At 33.1% G+C, this 22,582-nt stretch overlaps 1 protein-coding gene across 2 annotated transcripts; it reads left to right on the forward strand.

Moving 5' to 3' along the window:
* The first annotated feature begins 4,961 nt into the window (after positions 1 to 4,961).
* Positions 4,962 to 16,295, forward strand: LOC148598601 (cell adhesion molecule DSCAML1-like). 2 transcript variants are annotated; one of them, XM_088561566.1, is made up of 7 exons: positions 4,962 to 5,079; positions 5,371 to 5,706; positions 7,267 to 7,545; positions 7,890 to 8,156; positions 8,366 to 8,635; positions 12,179 to 12,475; positions 15,616 to 16,295. In XM_088561566.1, exons 2-7 carry the CDS (start codon positions 5,505 to 5,507, stop codon positions 16,191 to 16,193), a joined length of 1,893 nt encoding a protein of 630 aa, XP_088417692.1. In that variant the 5' UTR covers positions 4,962 to 5,079; positions 5,371 to 5,504; the 3' UTR covers positions 16,194 to 16,295. The 2 variants fall into 2 exon arrangements, with proteins under 2 accessions (XP_088417692.1, XP_088417693.1); XM_088561567.1 differs by having other exon boundaries at positions 12,179 to 12,460.
* The last annotated feature ends 6,287 nt before the right edge of the window (positions 16,296 to 22,582 follow it).

Below are 22,582 nucleotides of genomic sequence, written 5' to 3' on the forward strand. Positions count from 1 at the left end.
TATTAAATAAGAACTTCCAAATACAAAACACTTTAATATTGAATGTAAATTAATGCATTACTTATACATATCTCATTAAGCAACACATAACATATATGTACATGGTAAATAACTAAGTATTGTAAACAAATAACCAGAATCATAAATGTCTGTACCTGTGTCACAATCATATCGTATGCACAAAGTATGTACATCTCATAATCTTGAGTTACTATATCTGCTATAACTTTTGTCATTTTGTAATTACATGTACAAATTGTGATTAACAATACTAAGTACATTTTCAATAAAACTAATTACAAACAAATAGATCAAGATGTAAAATTTCCAAGGTGAAAAAAAATATTCCAGTGGAACCAAACATGCACATTGTTTTGATATATTACCTGCACCAATTTTCTCACAGCTACTCTATATTTATTTATTTTTCTTAAAATTTCAAAGTTTGAAAATTAAATAATTATTCACGCTTAAAATCAGAGTACAATAAAAATAACACTTGCTCACCTCCTGTTTCAAATAAAGTAAAATATTAATTTATCACATTATCTCTCTTTCATGTCCTCCTACAATAACAATATGCCTTCATGGACATTAACAAAAATGATGCCTAACGTTCATATACAATTCCATCGAGCGATTTAGAAAGATTGCAGTTGCAAGGTTTTAACATGAAAATCCATGAAAAGATCTGACGTTGGATTATGATTTTAATTTTAGTTGTCTGATTGTATCAATATTTCTTCATGTACAGTATTAAATTTTGTATACATGAGATTATACATACATGTAACAAATGTGCATGATGTGGTCACCACTGCATACAGTGCATATTGATTCTTTAAACAACAAAATAAAGATGTAAATTTATACTGTCAGCGAATTGTTCTTCGGCAGTTCTAAAATTTATTGCATAACCAGTCACTTAAAGCAATATTTTTTTTGAGGTATTTCAGGCTAAGTCCATGCCAAAATTCTCATCTACATGTATTACCAGAATTGACAATTTTTTTTCTGTAAAAAGAAGATAAAACAAACCTATTATTGGAATTGAAAAAGACTACATTTCCTTTGTTAATATGCTGTAGTCAGATAAGCTCCTGTACTTTATTTTTTTTTCTGTTACTAGTAAATCTGAATGATATCTTGGCTGAGGGCTTACACTGACTTATCAGTCATGATATTATGATTAGCTGTAACCTTTTAGGCGTACAGCAGAAGTTTAAATGATGAAAGCTCGTAACAAGGTTAATTATGCATGTACATTAAAAAAGATGGGCAGACAAACCAGTCTTAATACAACTCTACAACTCAATGAATCCTTTTTCGTTAGCGTAACAGTGAATATGTATGTCTGTAATAATGTTTTGGAATGGTTCTTCAATCGATTATATGACATAATTTAATATTTCGTCAAGTTTTTATTGTTAATAATACAACCACAACGTAAATGATGACATCCATTTTAATTGATCACCTTCAAAACAGATTCCTCTTCAATGTATTTGTTTGTATCTTACAATTTCAATTTTTTGTGATTTTTTTCTTGAACTTACAATACATTTTTATTGTTATTTTAGTTCAGTTTAATTAAGATATATCTAGATTTATAATAAACAACCCAAACGTAGTATTATATTTGTCTTCATAGATACATTGTAGATGATGAAGGTATCGATTTATGCAAGCCGGCAAGCTTTATTGGAACAACAGTCGGTTCGGGTGCCTTCGGGTTTTTATGACCACTTGTATATTTTTCTGTCATAGTTTAACGAAGAACACAACAAAGAGGTCAGTAATAAGTAAAATGATGACATTTAAACATAGACTACCGATTATGACAAATCTAGTTCTAGTCCTACAAAACCAGGTAATAAAACAAGCTTATAGTTATATCTGTTAGCGGCAATAAGCAAAATCAGGCATTAAGCCTAAAGCCTAGGCAATAAGCTATTGACTAGTCAGTAACCTTATTGACTGAAATGTGTTAGGCTTTAAGGTTAAAGAAATAAGCCTAATGACTGAAAAAAAAGAGGCAGGCATTAAGCCTATTGCCTGGTGCATATTTTTTTCTTTAATTTTGGCCTTTTAAAATAAACCAAAGCTCATGAAATTAAATAATTGACAATTGAACACATTTACATTATAATACAGAAATATATAAGGCTAGTGCTTTTGTCACTTATTGTCACATGTTTTGGAAGAATGGCATCTGCTGTCACATAACTTTCCCATTTTCCTGTATTTACATCTATTTGTGTTGCATTTTGTCGTGCAGCTACAACGTTGGAAACCCTGGCTGTCGGAAATTGCTTGTTTATTTGCAGCCTCTCTAACACTTAGAGATGTTTCACGACTTGTATCATTCTCACTAAGCAATGTCTTTTAAGAACATTAAGTAATTAAAATCATACACACAAAGTAACAAAAGTTAATGAGCAACTCGGACTCCACTAAATATTGGGAGCATGGACCAGGTGCATCGGTATATATGTTTAGATGTTTTCAAAGTTATAACATGTCACGGGTAATGAATTATCTGTTGATGAAATGTCATTGTTGTTAATTCCAGAAAAAACCGATTCTTGATTCACTATGCATATCTCAATAGAATATAGGCTCTGCTATACTGTATGAGGGAAAATTCACATAGCATGAGTACTACTTATTGCCAGTTTCGGTGTCTGTACTAATTACATACAGAAATTAAAGTATCACTTAGTGTGGTAAAGGTATACAGCTTTGAGTTAGAAAATGCACCTTTTTTCTCATGAGATTTTTGTTCATATGTTTTTCAAATGATATAAACATTGTCATGGTCTTTTTGAATATGTAGTACTTTGTATTTATCTTGATGATATTGTTCTTCATAACGTCAAAATAATCGTATTTGATATTCAGTCACAAACTTCCCGTTTTCTATACGTGCTAAAAATAGTGATAATTGAAACATTAACAAGGAAAATATAATTTCCGTGAGTCATATATGTGGTTAAAGTTGGAACCTTTATCTGTTATCCAGTTTTAGTGCTAATTTCGTAATATTTTTCCACAAAATCTATACGGCCGGGATGTTCAAATTCTATGGGTAGGATAGCAGGTATCAAGTATATTTTCTATTTGGTCCCTATGGAAAGCCTTCCTAAACAAAATGCCAATGTATTGGTTAAAACATAACATTAAATTTCATCATATGTGGATGTCACCTTCAAAGATGCAAGGGACAGATCTTGTCATATGACATAATATGTTTACTGAATGTGAATTAGTGTGACGGTTTACAGATAAATTAAATTCTCACTGCTGAGGGAAAGATCCGGATTTATGGAAAGAAGGTCAAGAGTAATCCAGTGATCTTAGACTCGAGCAGATGTAAAATAAATTACAACGATAAAGGCTAGACGGGGAAAATTGACAAGAACAGCAATTAACCTGAAATAACCATAGTAGTAAGAAAAAAAAGAAGTAAATAAACAACCAGTACTCAAAAAGTGGGAGCATGGTCTTGATACACCAGTAGTGTTGGCTTCTTTTTCTATAGAAGTCAAGGGAATCGTTATTCGACTAAAAATTTAAAAAAGGAACAAAATCAAGGGTCAACAACTAGACGTACATAAAGAACACAAAACATAAAGAAAAAAAAACATTTAAATAAAAGTAAATAAGCTACCCAGACTCAACTTACACTAAAAAGGGGGCAAAGATAAAGTGTACCAGTAGTTTCAGAGTACTGTGCTTTTCAAGAAATACAAGCCTAGGTCTCACTAACCACTTCCGGGTCAAACGGCCATCTCCCCCCTATGTTGTACCAAAAAAAAACAAAAAAACACAATGAACTTAGACATATACATTGTAAGTGCAATTTTTTTGTGTATTATGATTAAAAGTAGTCAAAATAAAGCTGTAATTTAAAATCATATATGTTATAACCTACAAAATGAGGATTTTCAGTATTATTCATTCAAGAAAATTTTGTGAAGAATTACTACAATCATCGTACTATTAACATGATGTGCTTGGAAGCCTTATTTTCCAAGCTTTGCTATGGTATGCAACTTTAAGATGTCATTTGTCCTGGGAATTCACAGTGAAACTTTGAACATTACTTTTTTAACATGTAAAGTAATGAACACGTTAGAAGTGGTTAGTGAGACCCGAGGCATTCATGAAATTATATGCCCTCGGAATTCAAAACATTTAAACAATAGGTTTTCATGGTGCACATGACAATCATGAACGAGTACACCAGGACTAACATAAACGCATAAAATAACGAATTAATCTTTAGCAAAATTAACCTGTTTCAGGAGCCTAACTGCGAGAAATCTAGCACTGTATTGGATGTCTGGTTATTATCGAGGAGCTATGGCATAATGTATGAGTTGTTATATAGATATTCCATTCGCAGGTGATGAAATGATGTCAAAGATGACAGGAATGTTAACAATGCAAAATTTGAAATCATCGTGATTGTCGTACAGTTTTGACTAGAATTCTCCTACGGCTTTCCATCGATCACTTACAATATGTAAAAATATGAGACTAATTTTAAAATATTTGTAATATCCTGTATATCAAGTTCTGTGGGTATAGATGGGCCGTATAAAATGCCCACACCTATATTATTTAAAAACAAAACTTTTTGATATATAGTCAAAGACAACATAAATCACATAAAAGGAATAAAAGGATTCGTCGGAGCCTTGTAGTAACCCCGTTTCTTTTCCGCTTCATCCTTTTATTCTTTCTATGTGAAGTCAAGACAATATTTTTGTCTGTGTTATGGCCTTTAAGAATCTATATTAATTTCTAATAACCATTATATATTTGGTGTCCTATTAATACGTCATATATACTGAGAATTTGCATTTAGTCACAAACTTCCCGTTTCCTATAATTGCTGAAAATAATGCATTAAAAAACAAAAACAAGGAAAATATAATTTCCGCCAGAACGAAAAAAAACTGTTGTTCTAATTTTCCCATAATGCTGAATGGTGTATTTTGGAGATGCGTGTTTCAGTTAATGATTTTCTGTTCAAACAGTTCTGTTTTCTGTTAATTGCCAGCATTATCTATTGTAAGTACAATTATAAAACAATATCAATCTTTTAATAAAATGGGCATAGGATGAATAAAAGCTTAGGTTTTAAAGTAATCATTTAAACAAAGTTATCGTTAAAGTACAGTTCTTAAAATCCTAGGACAACAAACTTTGTGAATAGTTCCAAAGTAACGCAAATTATTGATATAGATGGGGTGATATTTATAAATGCGATATATATTTAAATTATTGCACTAAAAATATAGCAAAATCCAATTTTTAGCATTTCCAAATTTTATGAGAAACGAGTTTTTATACTAATTCTAGTAAACAGCTTCGGATATCCTTAATCAGTATACGTTGATGTTGGTGAAAACATTACACTGCCTTGTTCAGTCTACAATATCTCCAGTGCTGCATGGATCGGACCAGATCTTAGCACGAAAGGATACAGTACGCTTATGCCTTATTTTGATGGTTTAAAGAAGAATCCAAATCTAACGAGGCTAATTGGACTAAAGTATAATAAAGACATCAGACAAAGAACAAACCGTTATGATTTACAAATATACAATGCGGCAATACAGAACGAAGGGGTTTATAAATGCTACGGACTTGGAAATGGTGTTAAAACCTACAAAATGTATCAACTTATATTTAAAGGTATGTTTTTAACATCTTACGTGCACAACTCTTTGTGGACGCCATTATTGGTCATGATATAAATGACAAATATTGTGAACGGTCGGTTAGAGAGAGTAAAAATCTCTTTGGTACATGTACCCACGATTGATTTACCAAAAATGAACAGTAAGGAAAGAAAAGAATCAACTTGTTCTCTACATATCTGTATCGAGATCTTATCCAATACATATATGATGTAGTACGTTCACAATCGAAACTCTCCCTTTTGATGATAAAAGATACCATTCGTAGTCTCAGAGTATATATATATCACAGTTGACCCATTTTTGTAGTATATATGATGTATACACAGAAATGCTTACTTAACTTACCCTTGCTTAAAAGATTATTATCAAATAATCTTCTAACAAAGGGGTAGGTTAAGCATAAAACAACTATCACTACACAAGTTATCACAATGTGATTGACCAAACGATTTGAAATTTCTAACGAACAAATACAAACAACTGTCTTCAGTAAGATTACCGTATTGACAACCCTTAATTACAATTTAATTGGTGCCGTTGGCGGCGGAGTGCATGCCAACCCTTACAGAGCACCTGCTATAAATAGCAGATGTGGTATGATTGCCAATTAGAGAGTCATCCACCAATTAGAAAAACAACGAAAGACTCACTTCATAAAGCCACTACAATTTTTTTCAGGTATTTTAAATAACGATAGCTATGACCTGAGAAAAAAAACAGTATGCTGACAGTATACTTAGTATTGTTACAAATAATACAACTATGTGTAACGATTACTTTGTCACTGTCTTATACATGTATCTTTATTGTAACGTTTTTGTATATTTCAAGTATATATTGTTAGACATTGTACATCAACAACACTAAAGGAAATACTAAGTCAATTTAGTCCCTAGCTATTATTTATTCAATGAATCGAAATGTGTTTGCATGATGGTAAGCCATGTAGAAAGTGTATGACAAAAGCTTTTTTCTCATGTATAAAGTTATTGTCAACATTTTTTAATGTTTATCCTAATATAAAGCTCAAACTTTAGCATGCACAGGCATATTTGCATCCATTGAGTGTTTACTCAGCACTGCTTAAAAGGTATTTCGAACGAAAGTTAAAACAAAATTGCTAAGGGAATGTTAAAAAAGCATTGATTGAAAATAAAATGGTAGAATGCTGATTTGAGTTAGTTTAATCAGTCAAACAACAACACCTTACACACTAGTAATAGTAAATAGCATTCTTTGCCCTAATTTTAATTATATGATACTTGGATATCATTCATATTTAACGCAAAATGTTCCTTCAAAATGCTTTAAAAAATCGAGGTAATTAATGGTGTTTACCAAGTGATAGGAAATTAATTGAATTGGTAAAATTCAAATTGTGAAGAGTTATTTAACTTCAATGATACTTTGATGCCATGTCTGCGTATAGAAGTTTTTTAGAAGTCACGTTTATTTGGTTCTTGTAGTTGATACACATTTTCGAATAAACATTAAAATCATTAAACATGTTCATAACACAATGTTCTTTTCAAAACTTTGTTTGTGTTTGCAGGAAATCCATCCATTCTACAGATATATAATATGGTAGATGGTAAAATCAATGGAACTATGAATGAATCTTTAGAACTTGTGTGTTCAGTAAATCCAGTTGTTGTGATATACAATATATCCTGGTACATATATGGTTCTGTCATCAAAACAGGGAAGATAAGGGAACTACCGTACCCATTTGTGGCAAGGCGAGAAGATCATAACAAGACTTTTACATGTGTAGTTCAGGTTAAAGATGTAGATGTACCCTTTGAAAAAGCGGTGACTCTTGATATAAAATGTTAGTATGTTCCAGTTTTGAATGTTTTATCATTTAAAATCATTTATGCAAACATATCTTTTTTAAATTATGTTTCTATTGTGATAAATATTATATTTTTATATGAAATATTAATACAACATAATTTTACCATTATGCATTCTACTACATTTTGTACTTAGAATCATTTTCCCTTTACTATTTTCCTGATCAGTAAGACAAACCAATGCAGTTAAGTCGAATGTTAAAATTAGTAAAATCTTCCAAATCAACAAATATAAATATTTGCCTATGCAACTTTTTCAAGGAACAATCACATGTTTTCTTACTATGCTTTTCCTGTTTTCCTTTTTCTATTTCTTTAGATCGTCCTGTCGTACACTTTACACACACACGTACTGTAGTAATAGAAGGACATGACTTCGAACTTAACTGTTTGGCTGACGGTAACCCGCATGTAAAACTACTTTATATCACAAAAGTCGGGGACGGAATTGTTCAGGTATCATGTAAAGCTATGTCAAACTGTAGATTGAGATTAAGTGGTATACGCCAAGACAGGGGAACATACACATGTATAGCTCAGAATGAAATGGGAGAAGCGAAAGTAACCACAACAGTCAAAGTCCTGTGTACGTAAACTTCATTGTATTAAGACGTATTGCATATCTTAAGGATATATTTAATGAGTTGACAGTTATTTCATTGTACGAATAAATGAAAACAAACAAAAAAACAAACAAACAAACAAACAAAGAAAACAAACACAAACAGACAAAAACAAAAACAAACAAACAAATAAACATATATAATTCTGGTTCTATTATTCTATTTTTTTCAGATCCTCCAGTTGTGGTCGTTAAACAGGAGAACTTTTCCTTACACTATATTGCCAAAGGAGAACCAAATACCTCGACCATCTTGTCGTGGAAACACTACACTGAACAAGGAGAATTTATAAGATCATTCAATGGTTCAGAATCACTCATTCTAAATTCTTCCTACTACCGATACATGCTTAATGGCATTTATATGTGTGAGGCAACTAATGGAATGTTGGATTCTACGGGAAATTCAATTAAAACGGGAAATGTGTCCGTTCAGTTACACGGTAAGACATTTATGTTTTTTAAAAAAAAATCATAATTCATCTGCATTTACACTATGACAAATGCACTTAGTTAGAAATAAATATAAAACCGTTTATCTGATAGATGAGACAATGTTATTAGGTTAACAATTCATACGTAGCAGAGTCATATTGTTTTAGTATCTATAAAGTCTAAACTCTTTCTTTCTCTTTCAAACATTGCAGTCTTTATTTTAAGGTATCCCGGAAATACTGCCAAACAGCCAAATAACGCAGTTTGGAAGGTACAATGAGTCAAAGACAATAGATGTCTTTATTCATAGCATTTCACCCATACTCCTGAAAGCCGTTTATAGGACTGATTGTCTGATTGATACTGGTGTTGGGCAGACGCGGCAAATATATAAAGAATATACCGATGTGAAAATTTCCGTTTACGAGAGGAATGTCTCTGTCAAGGGATACAGGATAAGTTTGAGAGGAATGTCTCTGTCAAGGGATACAGGATAAGTTTGCAGATAAACCGGTTAGAAGAAAAAGATTTTACAAATTATACTTTCCAGATCGGTAATGATAAAGGATACACAGACTGTAACATAACTTTAAAAGCCAACGGTAAGGTTAACAGTAACATAGAAAATGTGTATCTTGCAAAACAAAATAAATATTTTTTTGGTTAAGAGTAATACAAAAATTATAAAATGAGCATATGACAAATGTATTTTATATTAAAAACTTCATGAACCAAATATTTGATATATATATATACATAATAATCAATAAGTTAGAGTTCTAGTAAGTAATATCTAGGCAATAAATATAAATAGTTAAGTATCAGATGTCAAAGAGTAATCAAGGGAACCAAGGATATAGCGGTAATAAAACGAATGTAATCCAGGGACAAAGACCAGACATGGAAAACAGACATACACAACAAAGAACACAAATTAACTAAAATCATACATACACAGTAACAAAAGTAAATGAGCAACTCGGACTCCACTAAAAACTGGGAGCAAGGACCAGGTGCACCGGTAGGGTAAGCGTCGTCTGCTTTTCTAGAAACACCCACCGAGTTGCTCATAAACAGTCAAGTCCGGGGCAGACAAACGAGGAAAGGAACACTATGACCCGTTGAATAAATCAGTTTTCATATTGCAGATGTATACACCATAACGATCCACGAGTTCATGATGACGACCATAAAACTTCTGTAGTGATGACTTCAATCTTGCAGCAACATAACCCTGTTCCTGAAGCCTATTTGTTAGAGTTGTAGCGCGATACAAAAAGACAGCGTAGTTTTGGCAAGCTCTGGCATAACGTATGAGTTGTGATATGAACACTCCATACAAAGGTTCCGAAGGGATGTTGCTGCAGATGAAAGGAAAGTTGATAATTCTGAATGAAAAGTCATCACGTTTGTCGTAAAGTTTGGTCATTAGTTCGTAGGATGGTAATTTTTTTTCTAAGATACGAACTTTCATGGAGAGGATTGAATGATCTTGTTGATTAAAGTGTTGATGAACTGTCGGGAATTTGGTGGTGTTAATTCCGGAACGATGACCGCACATTCTTTTATGTAATCGTTCTTGCGTTTCTCCGACATATATTAAACCACATAAGTTGCATTCTAATCCATATATTAAGTTTGTTGATTAAGTCATCGTGATTTCTTGTATGGAAGGTTTTGTTTGTAAGGGAACTGGAGAAGTAAGGGTCGATTTTAAGAATGTTGCATGTTTTGCAATTGTTAATACCACATTTTTATATGGTACAATGTGGTTCGTCATCGTTGTAGTCAAGTATATCGTTTAAAGTGATGGAACATGGTTTGATAATTTTAAAATAGTCAGAATGTTTGTACTGGAATAGATGGTCTGCAGATTGAACGTGTGATTGGGTACTTTTAGTTGAATTGGTCGGGGCACTTTCCATTCCAGATGTGAGTGTGCTAAGATTTCCATCAGATAATATAACTAAATGACAGTTGTGTGGTTTTCGTGAGCCGTGATATAAAGTGTTTATGAAACCTCCAATGAAGCCATTTTTATGGAAAAACACACCGATAAAAAAACATAAATCTCAGAATATGCTCCTTGTTGTACACTTATCGAAAAAGATATCGAAGCGTAAAATCCAAACATGGCCTGGATGTGAAATCAGGCAACACAATCGATCTCCATAGACAATAAAGCGAACCGAATAAAATAAATTGAATATTAAAACTGCAAATGAGGAAAACACTAGCACAAAAAACCCTAAATCACTGGCAATGTAAGGAAGTTACATCATTATATCCGGCAGGATAAACATGTCTTTCTCCGCCAAAAACGTTTTATTCACACAGAATGTCCCCACGTCCCTACCATTGAAAGTGCTGTCGTGGAGGGAAGAACTATCAACGTCTTCTTCCAGCGAAACTTTGATGGTGGAATGCATCAACAATTTGTAATAGAATATAGAAAAGACAATGCTCAATATTGGACCCAGGCCACCATTCTGGATGACACATTGAAAGACTTAAACTCATACAGAATACTCGATCTTGAATATGACACAAACTATTGTGTTCGATTATATTCCGTAAACGATATGGGCAGAAGTAATATTACAGAAGAGTGTTCAATAATTACAGATTTATCAGGTAACTAGGATGTCTTAACATTTTTAAGATATTAAAGGGCAAATTAGTGATTTTAAGTTCGTACGACCTGAGCGCACACTTTCATATTGTCTTATGTCATAGAGTCTTCTTTTGTGCTTTATTGTTTATTGTTTTTCATGCATTCACGCGCAGGTTAGTTACGGTACTTTCGGGGACAATTCCGAAAAAAATCAGAAAATAATAACGGGTCAAATCAACGATACATGTCACAACAAATCAATGATCTGAAGGAGAAGTGTAGCAGAGTCTCATTCTGAGACTTTGTATAATATTGATTTGTTGTGACAGGTATGGTTAATTGGATCCTCTATCCTACAACATAACACCAAGATGCAAAATGCTGTACTATCATACATCGTGTCAAGGTACAGCCAAATGTGCTTTGCAAATTTGACAGTTTTGTCATCTTTGGGAATTTTTCAGAAACTTCCATACATTATCTTCCCTGTATCAATTTGATCCGCTGGAGCAATATAGCGCATAGAGTCGTTGAGACGTTGTATAATATTGATTTGTTGGGACATGTATTGTTAATTTGATCCTTTATCCCACATAATAAATGTGTTGTAGGTATTTCGGTTACATTTTAAAGCTTAAGTAGATGGCGATTAAGCGTTATGCTTTGCCAAATGGTCAATATGAAAAAAAAAATAGAAGAATTTCTATAACTTGAAGAGATTCGTCAGCTAAATACACATTCTACATAGGCCGAAAAGTAACAAAAACATCTGAATTTCATATGTGCTCTATCAGTCATAAATGTAAGATAATAAATAAAAATCGTACATATAGCGAAATTATCGACAACTAGGCTAATTGTTGATATGATGCAGATGCTTTTCTGAATTTCGCGGCATTGTAGATTTTTGTCATTTAAACCAACGTTCTTTCTACAGGACTACCACTTGCTCCTACGATTGAAAGCATTTTTGTTCAAGGACGAAACATGACGGTAGTTTTTAAACGAGAATTCAACGGTGGGTATCATCAACAGTTTGTGGTGGAATATAGAAAACAAGATGATTACAATTGGACCCATGCTACCAGTTTACAAGATACACATAACGATTTACTTGTATACATGATACTCGAACTTGAACCTGACAGAAAATATTGTGTGCGTTTATATTCCATCAACAAAATTGGCAGAAGTAAAGCTTCAGAAAGGTGTTCATTAGGTAAAGCATTGCCAGGTTAGTAGGATTTTGTACATACAATGGATAATCGCACAATGCAAAACTCGGAAACGCTTACCTCAATGCGGATATGGATTATTAATCAATACTTTGTCGGTGACATTTTTTGAATATTTGCAGTTTCAACAGTTAATACCACAACTTTCCTATGTTAAAACTGATCATGCAAGTGTATTGGTGCAATAACTAGGACCATGATAGAGGCGATATCGTAAAGATAAGCATTGTAAAATTTGTACTTAATTAGAAAGAGTAATCAAGGGAACCACGGTTATAGCGGTAATCAAAAGAATGTAATCCAGGGACAAAGACCAGACATGGAAAACAGACATACACAACAAAGAACATAAAGTCATAAAACTAAAATCATACATGCAAAGTAACAAAAGTAAATGAGGAACTCGGACTCCACTAAAAACTGGGAGCATGGACCAGGTGCACCGGTAGGGTAAGCGTCCTCTGGTTTTCTAGAAACACCCGCCGAATTGCTCATAAAAAGTTAAGTCCGGGGTAGACAAACGAGGCAAGGAAAACTATGACCCGTTGAATACATCAGTTGTCATGGTGCTGATGGATACACCATAACGATCCACAAGTTCATGATGACGACCATAAAACTTCTGTAGTGATGACTTCAATCTTGTAGCAACATAACCCTGTTCCAGAAGCCTATTTGTTAGAGTTGTAGCGCGGTACAAAAAGTCTGCTTAGTTTCGGCAAGCTCTGGCATAACGTATGAGTTGTGATATGAACACTCCATACGCAGAAGCCGAAGGGATGTTGCCACAGAGGAAAGGAAAGTTAACAGTTCTGAATGAAAAGTCATCACGTTTGTCGTAAAGTTTGGTCAATAGTTTTCCTTTACCATCGATTTCTAAGTGTAGGTCAAGATATGAGGCTGACTACACAGTGTCTGTAGTATCCTTTATTGCAAGTTCTTTTGGGTAGATGCAATGTATCAAATCCCCTAAATTAGGATAATACGTCATCTATATAGCGGAAACTGAGATTGAAGGATAATAGTCTTGAACCGATTGTCTCCAAAAGATCTTTCGATTTTTTTCAAGATCCACAATGAATTAATACCACTACGGGAGTCACATGTGTCGTGGTAGGACTGTAGACCCCCTTTGACAGTTGTGAGTATAGAAGTTAAAAGTTTTGAAAGAGGTTTGGTGGTACATTTTGCAGATCCAGCTATGAAACTTTGTTTGTATGGATTCCTGTGAAGTTAAGGAATCCAGTACATAGACGGTAAATCACAATCATCGTCCTTGGTAGAGAGACCAAAAGATGATAGCACAGATTTATGGTTTTCCACAATCTCTTCTTTGGAGAGAGTGGTAGAAGTGTAGGTCCTATCACTGCTACTATTTTCTATGTCTACCTCTGATAATAAACATTGGATATAAAACGTCTTGCAGAAAAAAACAATGTCGTTTTGGGCTTTGTCTGCTGGTACGACAACATACTTGTCATGCATAGTAGACAGTGTTTTTGCTACATCGGGGTCGTTGAAAACTGATGTAGCCTTGGCACTCATTGACCTACTTAAAACTCATTCATTTCAAAATTAAAGACCTCACGGCCTTCAACCACTCTGACAGGGAATCAATGTCTTCTTGTTCTCGTTTTATCCATTTTCTTGCATAGTCCTCGACGGCATCCATAAGAACTCTCAAGTTATAATTCCAATTTATGGAGCGTGGTTCACGGTACTTGGGAACTTTAGAAAGGATATTACGCAGAGATTTGTTTTCGATAATGGTTAAATCTCCCGTAACGACGTGACCAGAAGGACCATATTTGAATGGAGAGGTTTTGCAAGAACAGTCAGGTGGTTTAGCCTTGAAGTCCTCAATATCGAGGTTCCGCAATAGCCTTTTATAATTGAAAATTTTGGATGCGATGGGTGAAGTATAGGAATATGAAATAATTGGTATGGATTTGTCTTTGAAATATGGGGGAATTTTGTTGGTAACGTCTTTGTGATGGAGGATGTTAGCCAAATTAATTGCATCTATACCTTTGTTGACAAACAGTAGTGGAAGAAATAATCGTTTTTCTTCATCTTGACTTTTCACACAAACTGGTTTGAAGAGTCTGTGGAAACCAATATCCAAAATGATGGCAACAAGTCTGTATAATGATGAGGTGGGGTCAGGAGTGTCAAGACTTGGTTTGTAAATGGAGGGTAGTAGAGTGAGAGGTATAGAATAAAGTTTGGTTCCAATGTGATGAAGTCCAAGAGGTTTTTGTATGAAAGGAAGGAGACCATCTATGGAGACATCATGTAACTTAGGTGAGGTATAGTGGCGATGGCCATGACTCCTTTCCCGTCTTGGATTTTTGTCAAATAAATTCATCACATTTATGTTATTGTTATATTGGCTTGAAAGGTTTCCTATACTTTTGATGTTGTCATTGCACTCGTAAGGTATTGCAGTACCTAGTCTGCGTATCCAGCACTCCTCTCTTTCCATACGATAGTTTTTACTTAGAACGGGACTGTTCGTAGGATGGTAATTTTTTTTCTAAAATACGAACTTTCATGGAGAGGATTGAATGATCTTGTTGATTACAGTGTTGATAAATTGTCGGGAATTTGGTGGTTTTAATTCCGGAACGATGACCGCACATTCTTTTATTTAATCGTTCTTGCGTTTCTCCGACATATATTAAACCACATAAGTTGCATTCTAATCCATATATTAAGTTTGTTGATTTGCAACTTAAGTCATCATGACTTCTTGTATGGAAGGTTTTGTTTGTAAGGGAACTGGAGAAGTAAGGGTCGGTTATAAGAATGTTGCATGCTTTGGAATTTTTAATACCACATAGAACTATTTAGTTCCTGTAATATTAAAAATCTGTTGGAGTCAATGTTGAAAAACAACGCTAAGGACGGATTTTGATTTTTTTCGATCACATTTAATTAATAATGCATCATCAATTTATTGGCTTGTATGTACAACTCCCTTGTAGTGCTTTGACGAAAACCCTTATATGTCACAATTGCCATTTCCATTAATTGAACACTTTATGCGTATCTTCACATTTAACTCATTTAGGTTGATAATAATAAACAATCCGAGATTAATAATATTAACACTTATTTTCTTTAAAATACATTGCAGATGATGACGGTATCGATTTGTGCAAGCCAGCAAGCCTTATTGGGACAATAATTGGTTCGGGCCTCCTCTTGGTTTTACTAACAGTCTGCCTACTATTTTGTCACAGATTTATCAAGAACAAAACTAAAAGGCAAGTAATTTCGGCAAATTTTAACAGTAACACCGATGCTGCCTATGAGGAAATTGATGAATTTGCTCTCCATACCATGCCATCTGGGCGTCAAAACGTTGAACAATTCAATAGAAGACCTGAAACTTCACTTGTATCTAGTATCAGTCAACCGGTACATAGACAACTTGGTGTCAGTAATAGATTGAACGACTATCTAGTTCCTATATCCGCAGGAATTCGTCATGAGGACATTCATACAGACACTGCAGATAATGACGAATCTAGTTCTAACACCACAAAATCAAGCAATAAAACAGGGAATAGTTATATCAATATAAATGTGAACGTTCTTACTTCATACCAATCTCTGGTAGGAGACACGTTTGAAGAATATGATACAAACAGCTATGACGAACTTAGTGAAGATCTGAATACAAACACTCATTACATCAATTTACACGTATAATGTTAAAAGTACTTTGCATACCTATAAACTAAGTTTCTTATTCATATTATATATATTCTTATTTTCAATTCCTGTAATATTTTTTAATATATATGAATGACGACATTGATTAGTCAAATGATGAATAAAGTAAAAATCATAATACATTTATTCCGTAACACGTATAATCCACAGTAATTCTCCTTTTTTTGTTAAGGAGAATGTGAATGAGATTTAAAATTAAGAAATATAACAAGACAATTGAGGGTAGGGACATAAGGGAATATGAAGTGGGAGCTTTGTATCGAATTCTGTACATATAGAAAGAACACAAGAACTCTCCATATTTGATAATGGAACGGGGAATACCTATTAATAGCCAGTTGACTTGGAGAAAAGATTAACCTATTTAAATTTCAATACCTAATTCAATGCAAGTAGACCCCATCCTATACGTTTCTATATGTTTATATATCTTCCCTGTATAAATTTGATCCGATGGAGCAGTGTAGCGAATAGAGTCGTCACATTCTGAGACGTTTGTATAATATTGATTTGTTGTGAAAGAGTAATCAAGGGAACCACGGTTATAGCGGTAATCAAAGGAATGTAATCCAGGGACAATGACCAGACATGGAAAACAGACATACACAACAAAGAACATAAAGTAACTAAAATCATACATACAAAGTTACAAAAGTAAATGAGCAACTCGGACTTCACTAAAAACTGGGAGCATGGACCAGGTACACCGGTATGGTAAGCGTCGTCTGCTTTTCTAGAAACACCCACCGAATTGCTCATAAAAATTCAAGTCCGGGGTAGACAAACGAGGAAAGGAAAACTATGAACCGTTGAATAAATCAGTTTTCATGGTGTTGATGGATACACCATAACGATCCATAACGAATTCATGATGACGACCATAAAACTTCTGTAGTGATGACTTCAATCTTGTAGCAACATAACCCTGTTCAAGAAGCCTATTTGTTAGAGTTGTAGCGCGATACAAAAAATCTGCTTAGTTTCGGCCAGCTCTGGCATAACGTATGATTTGTGATATGAAGCTGTTTATTGCAAGAAAGTGAAATTTGTTTATACACAACTAAAAGAACAGCTATGAAAAGTTCTGTAAGTGGGAAAATGAATTTAATGTTGATATCCCAGAATGCAACACACTATTTGTACTCAATAAGAAGTGTTGTAGAAATGTTTATTTGAATAATTTCCAATATAAATTTTTACACAGAGTTGTTCCTACAAATGTATTTTTGTACAAAATTCACATTAAAAAGTGATGGATGTTATTTTTGTAACATTAAACATTTATTATTTGATTGTGCAATCACCTTTTCTTTTTTGCAAAATGTTTATTACTGTCTGCAAAGATTTTTTTTTGCTGGCTTGGTTTTGAAAAAAAAATGTTTTCCTTTTGGGTGATCCTCCAGAAGGACTTTTATTGGATCTTCTATTGACTGTTACAAAGAACTATATATTTAAATGCAAACTTGAGGAGAGACTTCCAAACTTATCAGGGTTAAAACATAAAATTAGAAGCATATATTAAAGTTGATCTCTTGTGAATACTCTGTTACATCTCAGTCAGGTGGTGATGTATGAGTCTTTGTAAAACCCTGACTATACTCAAAAAGAAATAAAAAATTCAAAAAAGGCAAGTCAGTGCATCACCTGCATAAGAGAAAATTGAAGATTACTACAGGATATCAACCTTTTAATTACCAATTTCATTGTTAAAACCCACTTTTTATCTACTAATTTACAATTCGTTTACTCACAATAGATTCATAATAATCAGCAATAAATTTCTGCATTTTTACCCTTACCATAATACTGAGGACAAAACAGCCATTGACAATTTTAACGAAAATGAGTGGCAGGAAGAAAAAAAAGATGACGGGGAGGAAGAAAAATGCAAGCACCCAAACCACCAATTTACAATAATGTAATGACTAACAGTCAAGGGCAAGATCGTTTTAACATCTTCACGGGGAAATATCCAAAAATCGTTCTTGCAGATACAGAGACCTTCAGAAAAGAAGGTTTTTTCTATACCAGTAAAGTGGAAAATAAGAATATATTGTATAAAATTATCATCCTTATTTATGTACATAGAAATAAAAGGGTATGGGGTAAAACCAATAAGACTATTATTTAAATTGGAGCTCAGAATATTAAATAAGAACTTCCAAATACAAAACACTTTAATATTGAATGTAAATTAATGCATTACTTATACATATCTCATTAAGCAACACATAACATATATGTACATGCTAAATAACTACAAGTATTGTAAAAAACAAAGAATCATATATGTCTGTACCTGTGTCACAATCATATCATATGCACAAAGTAGGTACTAGTACATCTCATGATCTTGAGTTGAGCATCTTCTAAATTTGCTTTAACTTTTGTATTTTTGTAGTTACATGGACAAATTGTGATTAAAATTACTTAGTACATATTCGATAAAACTAATTAAAAACATCAAAATAGATCAAGATGTAAAATTTCCAAGGAGAAAAAAATATCAAGTGGAACCAAACGTGCAAGACAACACATTATTTCGATATATTACCTGCACCAATTTGCTCACAGCTACTCTATATTTATTTATTTTTCTTAAAATTTCAAAGTTTGAAAATTAAATTATTATTTACGCTTAAAATCAGAGTACAATAAAAATAACACTTGCTCACCTCCGGTTTCAAATAAAGTAAAATATTAATTTATCACATTATCTCCCTTTCAAGTCCTCCTACAATAACAATATGCCTTCATGGACATTAACAAAAATGATGCCTAACGTTCATATACAATTTCATTTAATTCCATCGAGCGATTTAGAAAGATTGCAGTTGCAAGGTTTTAACATGATAATCCATGAAAAGATCTGATGTTGGATTATGATTTTAATTTTAGTTGTCTGATTGTATCAATATTTCTTCATGTACAGTATTAAATTTTGTATACATGAGATTACACATACATGTAACAAATGTGCATGATGTGGTCACCACTGCATACAGTGCACATTGATTCTTTAAACAACAAAATAAAGATGTAAATTTATACTGTCAGCGAATTGTTCTTCGGCAGTTCTAAAATTTATTGCATAATCAGTCACTTAAAGCAATATTATTTTTTGAGGTATTTCAGGCTAAGTCCATGCCAAAATTCTCATCTACATGTATTACCAGAATTGACAATTTTTTTTCGGTAAAAAGAAGATAAAACAAACCTATTATTGGAATTGAAAAAGACTACATTTCCTTTGTTAATATGCTGTAGTCAGATAAGCTCCTGTACTTTATTTTTTTTCTGTTACTAGTAAATCTGAATGATATCTTGGCTGAGGGCTTACACTGGTCGGCTCTATCAGTCATGATATTATGATTAGCTGTAACCTTTTAGGCGTACAGCAGAAGTTTAAATGATGAAAGCTCGTAACAAGGTTAAACATGCACGTACATTAAAAACGATGGGCAGACAAACCAGTCTTAATACAACTCTACAACTCAATGAATCCTTTTTCGTTAGCGTAACAGTGAATATGTATGTCTGTAATAATGTTTTGGAATGGTTCTTCAATCGATTATATGACATAATTTAATATTTCGTCAAGTTTTTATTGTTAATAATACAACCACAACGTAAATGATGACATCCATTTTAATTGATCACCTTCAAAACAGATTCCTCTTCAATGTATTTGTTTGTATCTTACAATTTCAATTTTTTGTGATTTTTTTCTTGAACTTACAATACATTTTTATTGTTATTTTAGTTCAGTTTAATTAAGATATATCTAGATTTATAATAAACAACCCAAACGTAGTATTATATTTGTCTTCATAGATACATTGTAGATGATGAAGGTATCGATTTATGCAAGCCGGCAAGCTTTATTGGAACAACAGTCGGTTCGGGTGCCTTCGGGTTTTACTGACCACTTGTATATTGTTCTGTCATAGTTTAACGAAGAACACAAGAAAGAGGTTAGTAATAGGTAAAATGATGACATTCAAACATAGACTACCGATTATGACAAATCTAGTTCTAGTCCTACAAAACCAGGTAATAAAACAAGCTTATAGTTATATCTGTTAGCGGCAATAAGCAAAATCAGGCATTAAGCCTAACGCCTAGGCAATAAGCTATTGACTAGTCAGTAACCTTATTGACTGAAATGTGTTAGGCTTTAAGGTTAAAGAAATAAGCCTAATGACTGAAGAAAAAAGAGGCAGGCATTAAGCCTATTGCCTGGTGCATATTTTTTTCTTTAATTTTGGCCTTTTAAAATAAACCAAAGCTCATGAAATTAAATAATTGACAATTGAACACATTTACATTATAATACAGAAATATATAAGGCTAGTGCTTTTGTCACTTATTGTCACATGTTCTGGAAGAATGGCATCTGCTGTCACATAACTTTCCCATTTTCCTGTATTTACATCTATTTGTGTTGCATTTTGTCGTGCAGCTACAACGTTGGAAACCCTGGCCGTCGGAAATTGCTTGTTTATTTGCAGCCTCTCTAACACTTAGAGATGTTTCACGACTTGTATCATTCTCACTAAGCAATGTCTTTAAAGAACATTAAGTAATTAAAATCATACACACAAAGTAACAAAAGTTAATGAGCAACTCGGACTCCACTAAATATTGGGAGCATGGACCAGGTGCATCGGTATATATGTTTAGATGTTTTCAACGTTATAACATGTCACGGGTAATGAATTATCTGTTGATGAAATGTCATTGTTGTTAATTCCAGAAAAAACCGATTCTTGATTCACTATGCATATCTCAATAGAATATAGGCTCTGCTATACTGTATGAGGGAAAATTCACATAGCATGAGTACTACTTATTGCCAGTTTCGGTGTCTGTACTAATTACATACAGAAATTAAAGTATCACTTAGTGTGGTAAAGGTATACAGCTTTGAGTTAGAAAATGCACCCTTTTCTCATGAGATTTTTGTTCATATGTTTTTAAAATGATATAAACATTGTCATGGTCTTTTTGAATATGTAGTACTTTGTATTTATCTTGATGATATTGTTCTTCATAACGTCAAAATAATCGTATTTGATATTCAGTCACAAACTTCCCGTTTTCTATACGTGCTAAAAATAGTGATAATTGAAACATTAACAAGGAAAATATAATTTCCGTGAGTCATATATGTGGTTAAAGTTGGAACCTTTATCTGTTATCCAGTTTTAGTGCTAATTTCGTAATATTTTTCCACAAAATCTATACGGCCGGGATGTTCAAATTATATGGGTAGGATAGCAGGTATCGAGTATATTTTCTATTTGGTCCCTATGGAAAGCCTTCCTAAACAAAATGCCAATGTATTGGTTAAAACATAACATTAAATTTTATCATATGTGGATGTCACCTTCAAAGATGCAAGGGACAGATCTTGTCATATGACATAATATGTTTACTGAATGTGAATTAGTGTGACGGTTTACTGATAAATTAAATTCTCACTGCTGAGGGAAATATCCAGATTAATGGAAAGAAGGTCAAGAGTAATCCAGTGATCTTAGACTCGAGCAGATGTAAAATAAATTACGACGATAAAGGCTAGACAGGGAAATTGACAAGAACAGCAATTAACTTGAAATAACCATAGTATTAAGGAAAAAAAGAAGTAAATAAACAACCAGTACTCAAAAAGTGGGAGCATGGTCTTGATACACCAGTAGTGTTGGCTTCTTTTTCTATAGAAGTCAAGGGAATCGTTATTCGACTAAAAATTAAAAAAAAGGAACAAAATCAAGGGTCAACAACTAGATAAAGAACACAAAACATAAAGAAAAAAAAAACATTTAAATAAAAGTAAATAAGCTACCCAGACTCAACTTACACTAAAAAGGGGGCAAAGATAAAGAGTACCAGTAGTTTCAGAGTACTGTGCTTTCCAAGAAATACAAGCCTAAGTCTCACTAACCACTTCCGGGTCAAACGGCCATCTCCCCCCTATGTTGTACCAAAAAAAAAAAAAACACAATGAACTTAGACATATACATTGTAAGTGCAATTTTTTTGTGTATTATGATTAAAAGTAGTCAAAATAAAGCTGTACTTTAAAATCATATATGTTATAACCTACAAAATGAGGATTTTCAGTATTATTTATTCAAGAAAATTTTGTGAAGAATTACTACAATCATCGTACTATTAACATGATGTGTTTGGAAGCCTTATTTTCCAAGCTTCGCTATGGTATGCAGCTTTAAGATGTCATTTGTCCTGGGAATTCACAGTGAAACTTTGAACATTACTTTTTTAACATGTAAAGTAATGAACACGTTAGAAGTGGTTAGTGAGACCCGAGGCATTCATGAAATTATATGCCCTCGGAATTC

Source organism: Perna viridis, chromosome 14 (genome assembly GCF_037379345.1).
Source record: "Perna viridis isolate PV_CMFRI_1.1 ecotype Kerala chromosome 14, ASM3737934v1, whole genome shotgun sequence".
NCBI lineage: Eukaryota > Metazoa > Mollusca > Bivalvia > Mytilida > Mytilidae > Perna > Perna viridis.

What these genes read in the sequence shown, in the direction of transcription:
- LOC148598601 (XM_088561566.1), top strand. Translation starts at nt 5,505, where the DNA reads ATGCCTTATTTTGATGGTTTAAAGAAGAATCCAAATCTAACGAGGCTA. An exon ending in CACAACAGTCAAAGTCCTGT is followed by an intron (nt 8,157 to 8,365) that starts GTACGTAAACTT and finishes TATTTTTTTCAG; the next exon opens with ATCCTCCAGTTGTGGTCGTT. An exon ending in ATTAGGTAAAGCATTGCCAG is followed by an intron (nt 12,476 to 15,615) that starts GTTAGTAGGATT and finishes AATACATTGCAG; the next exon opens with ATGATGACGGTATCGATTTG.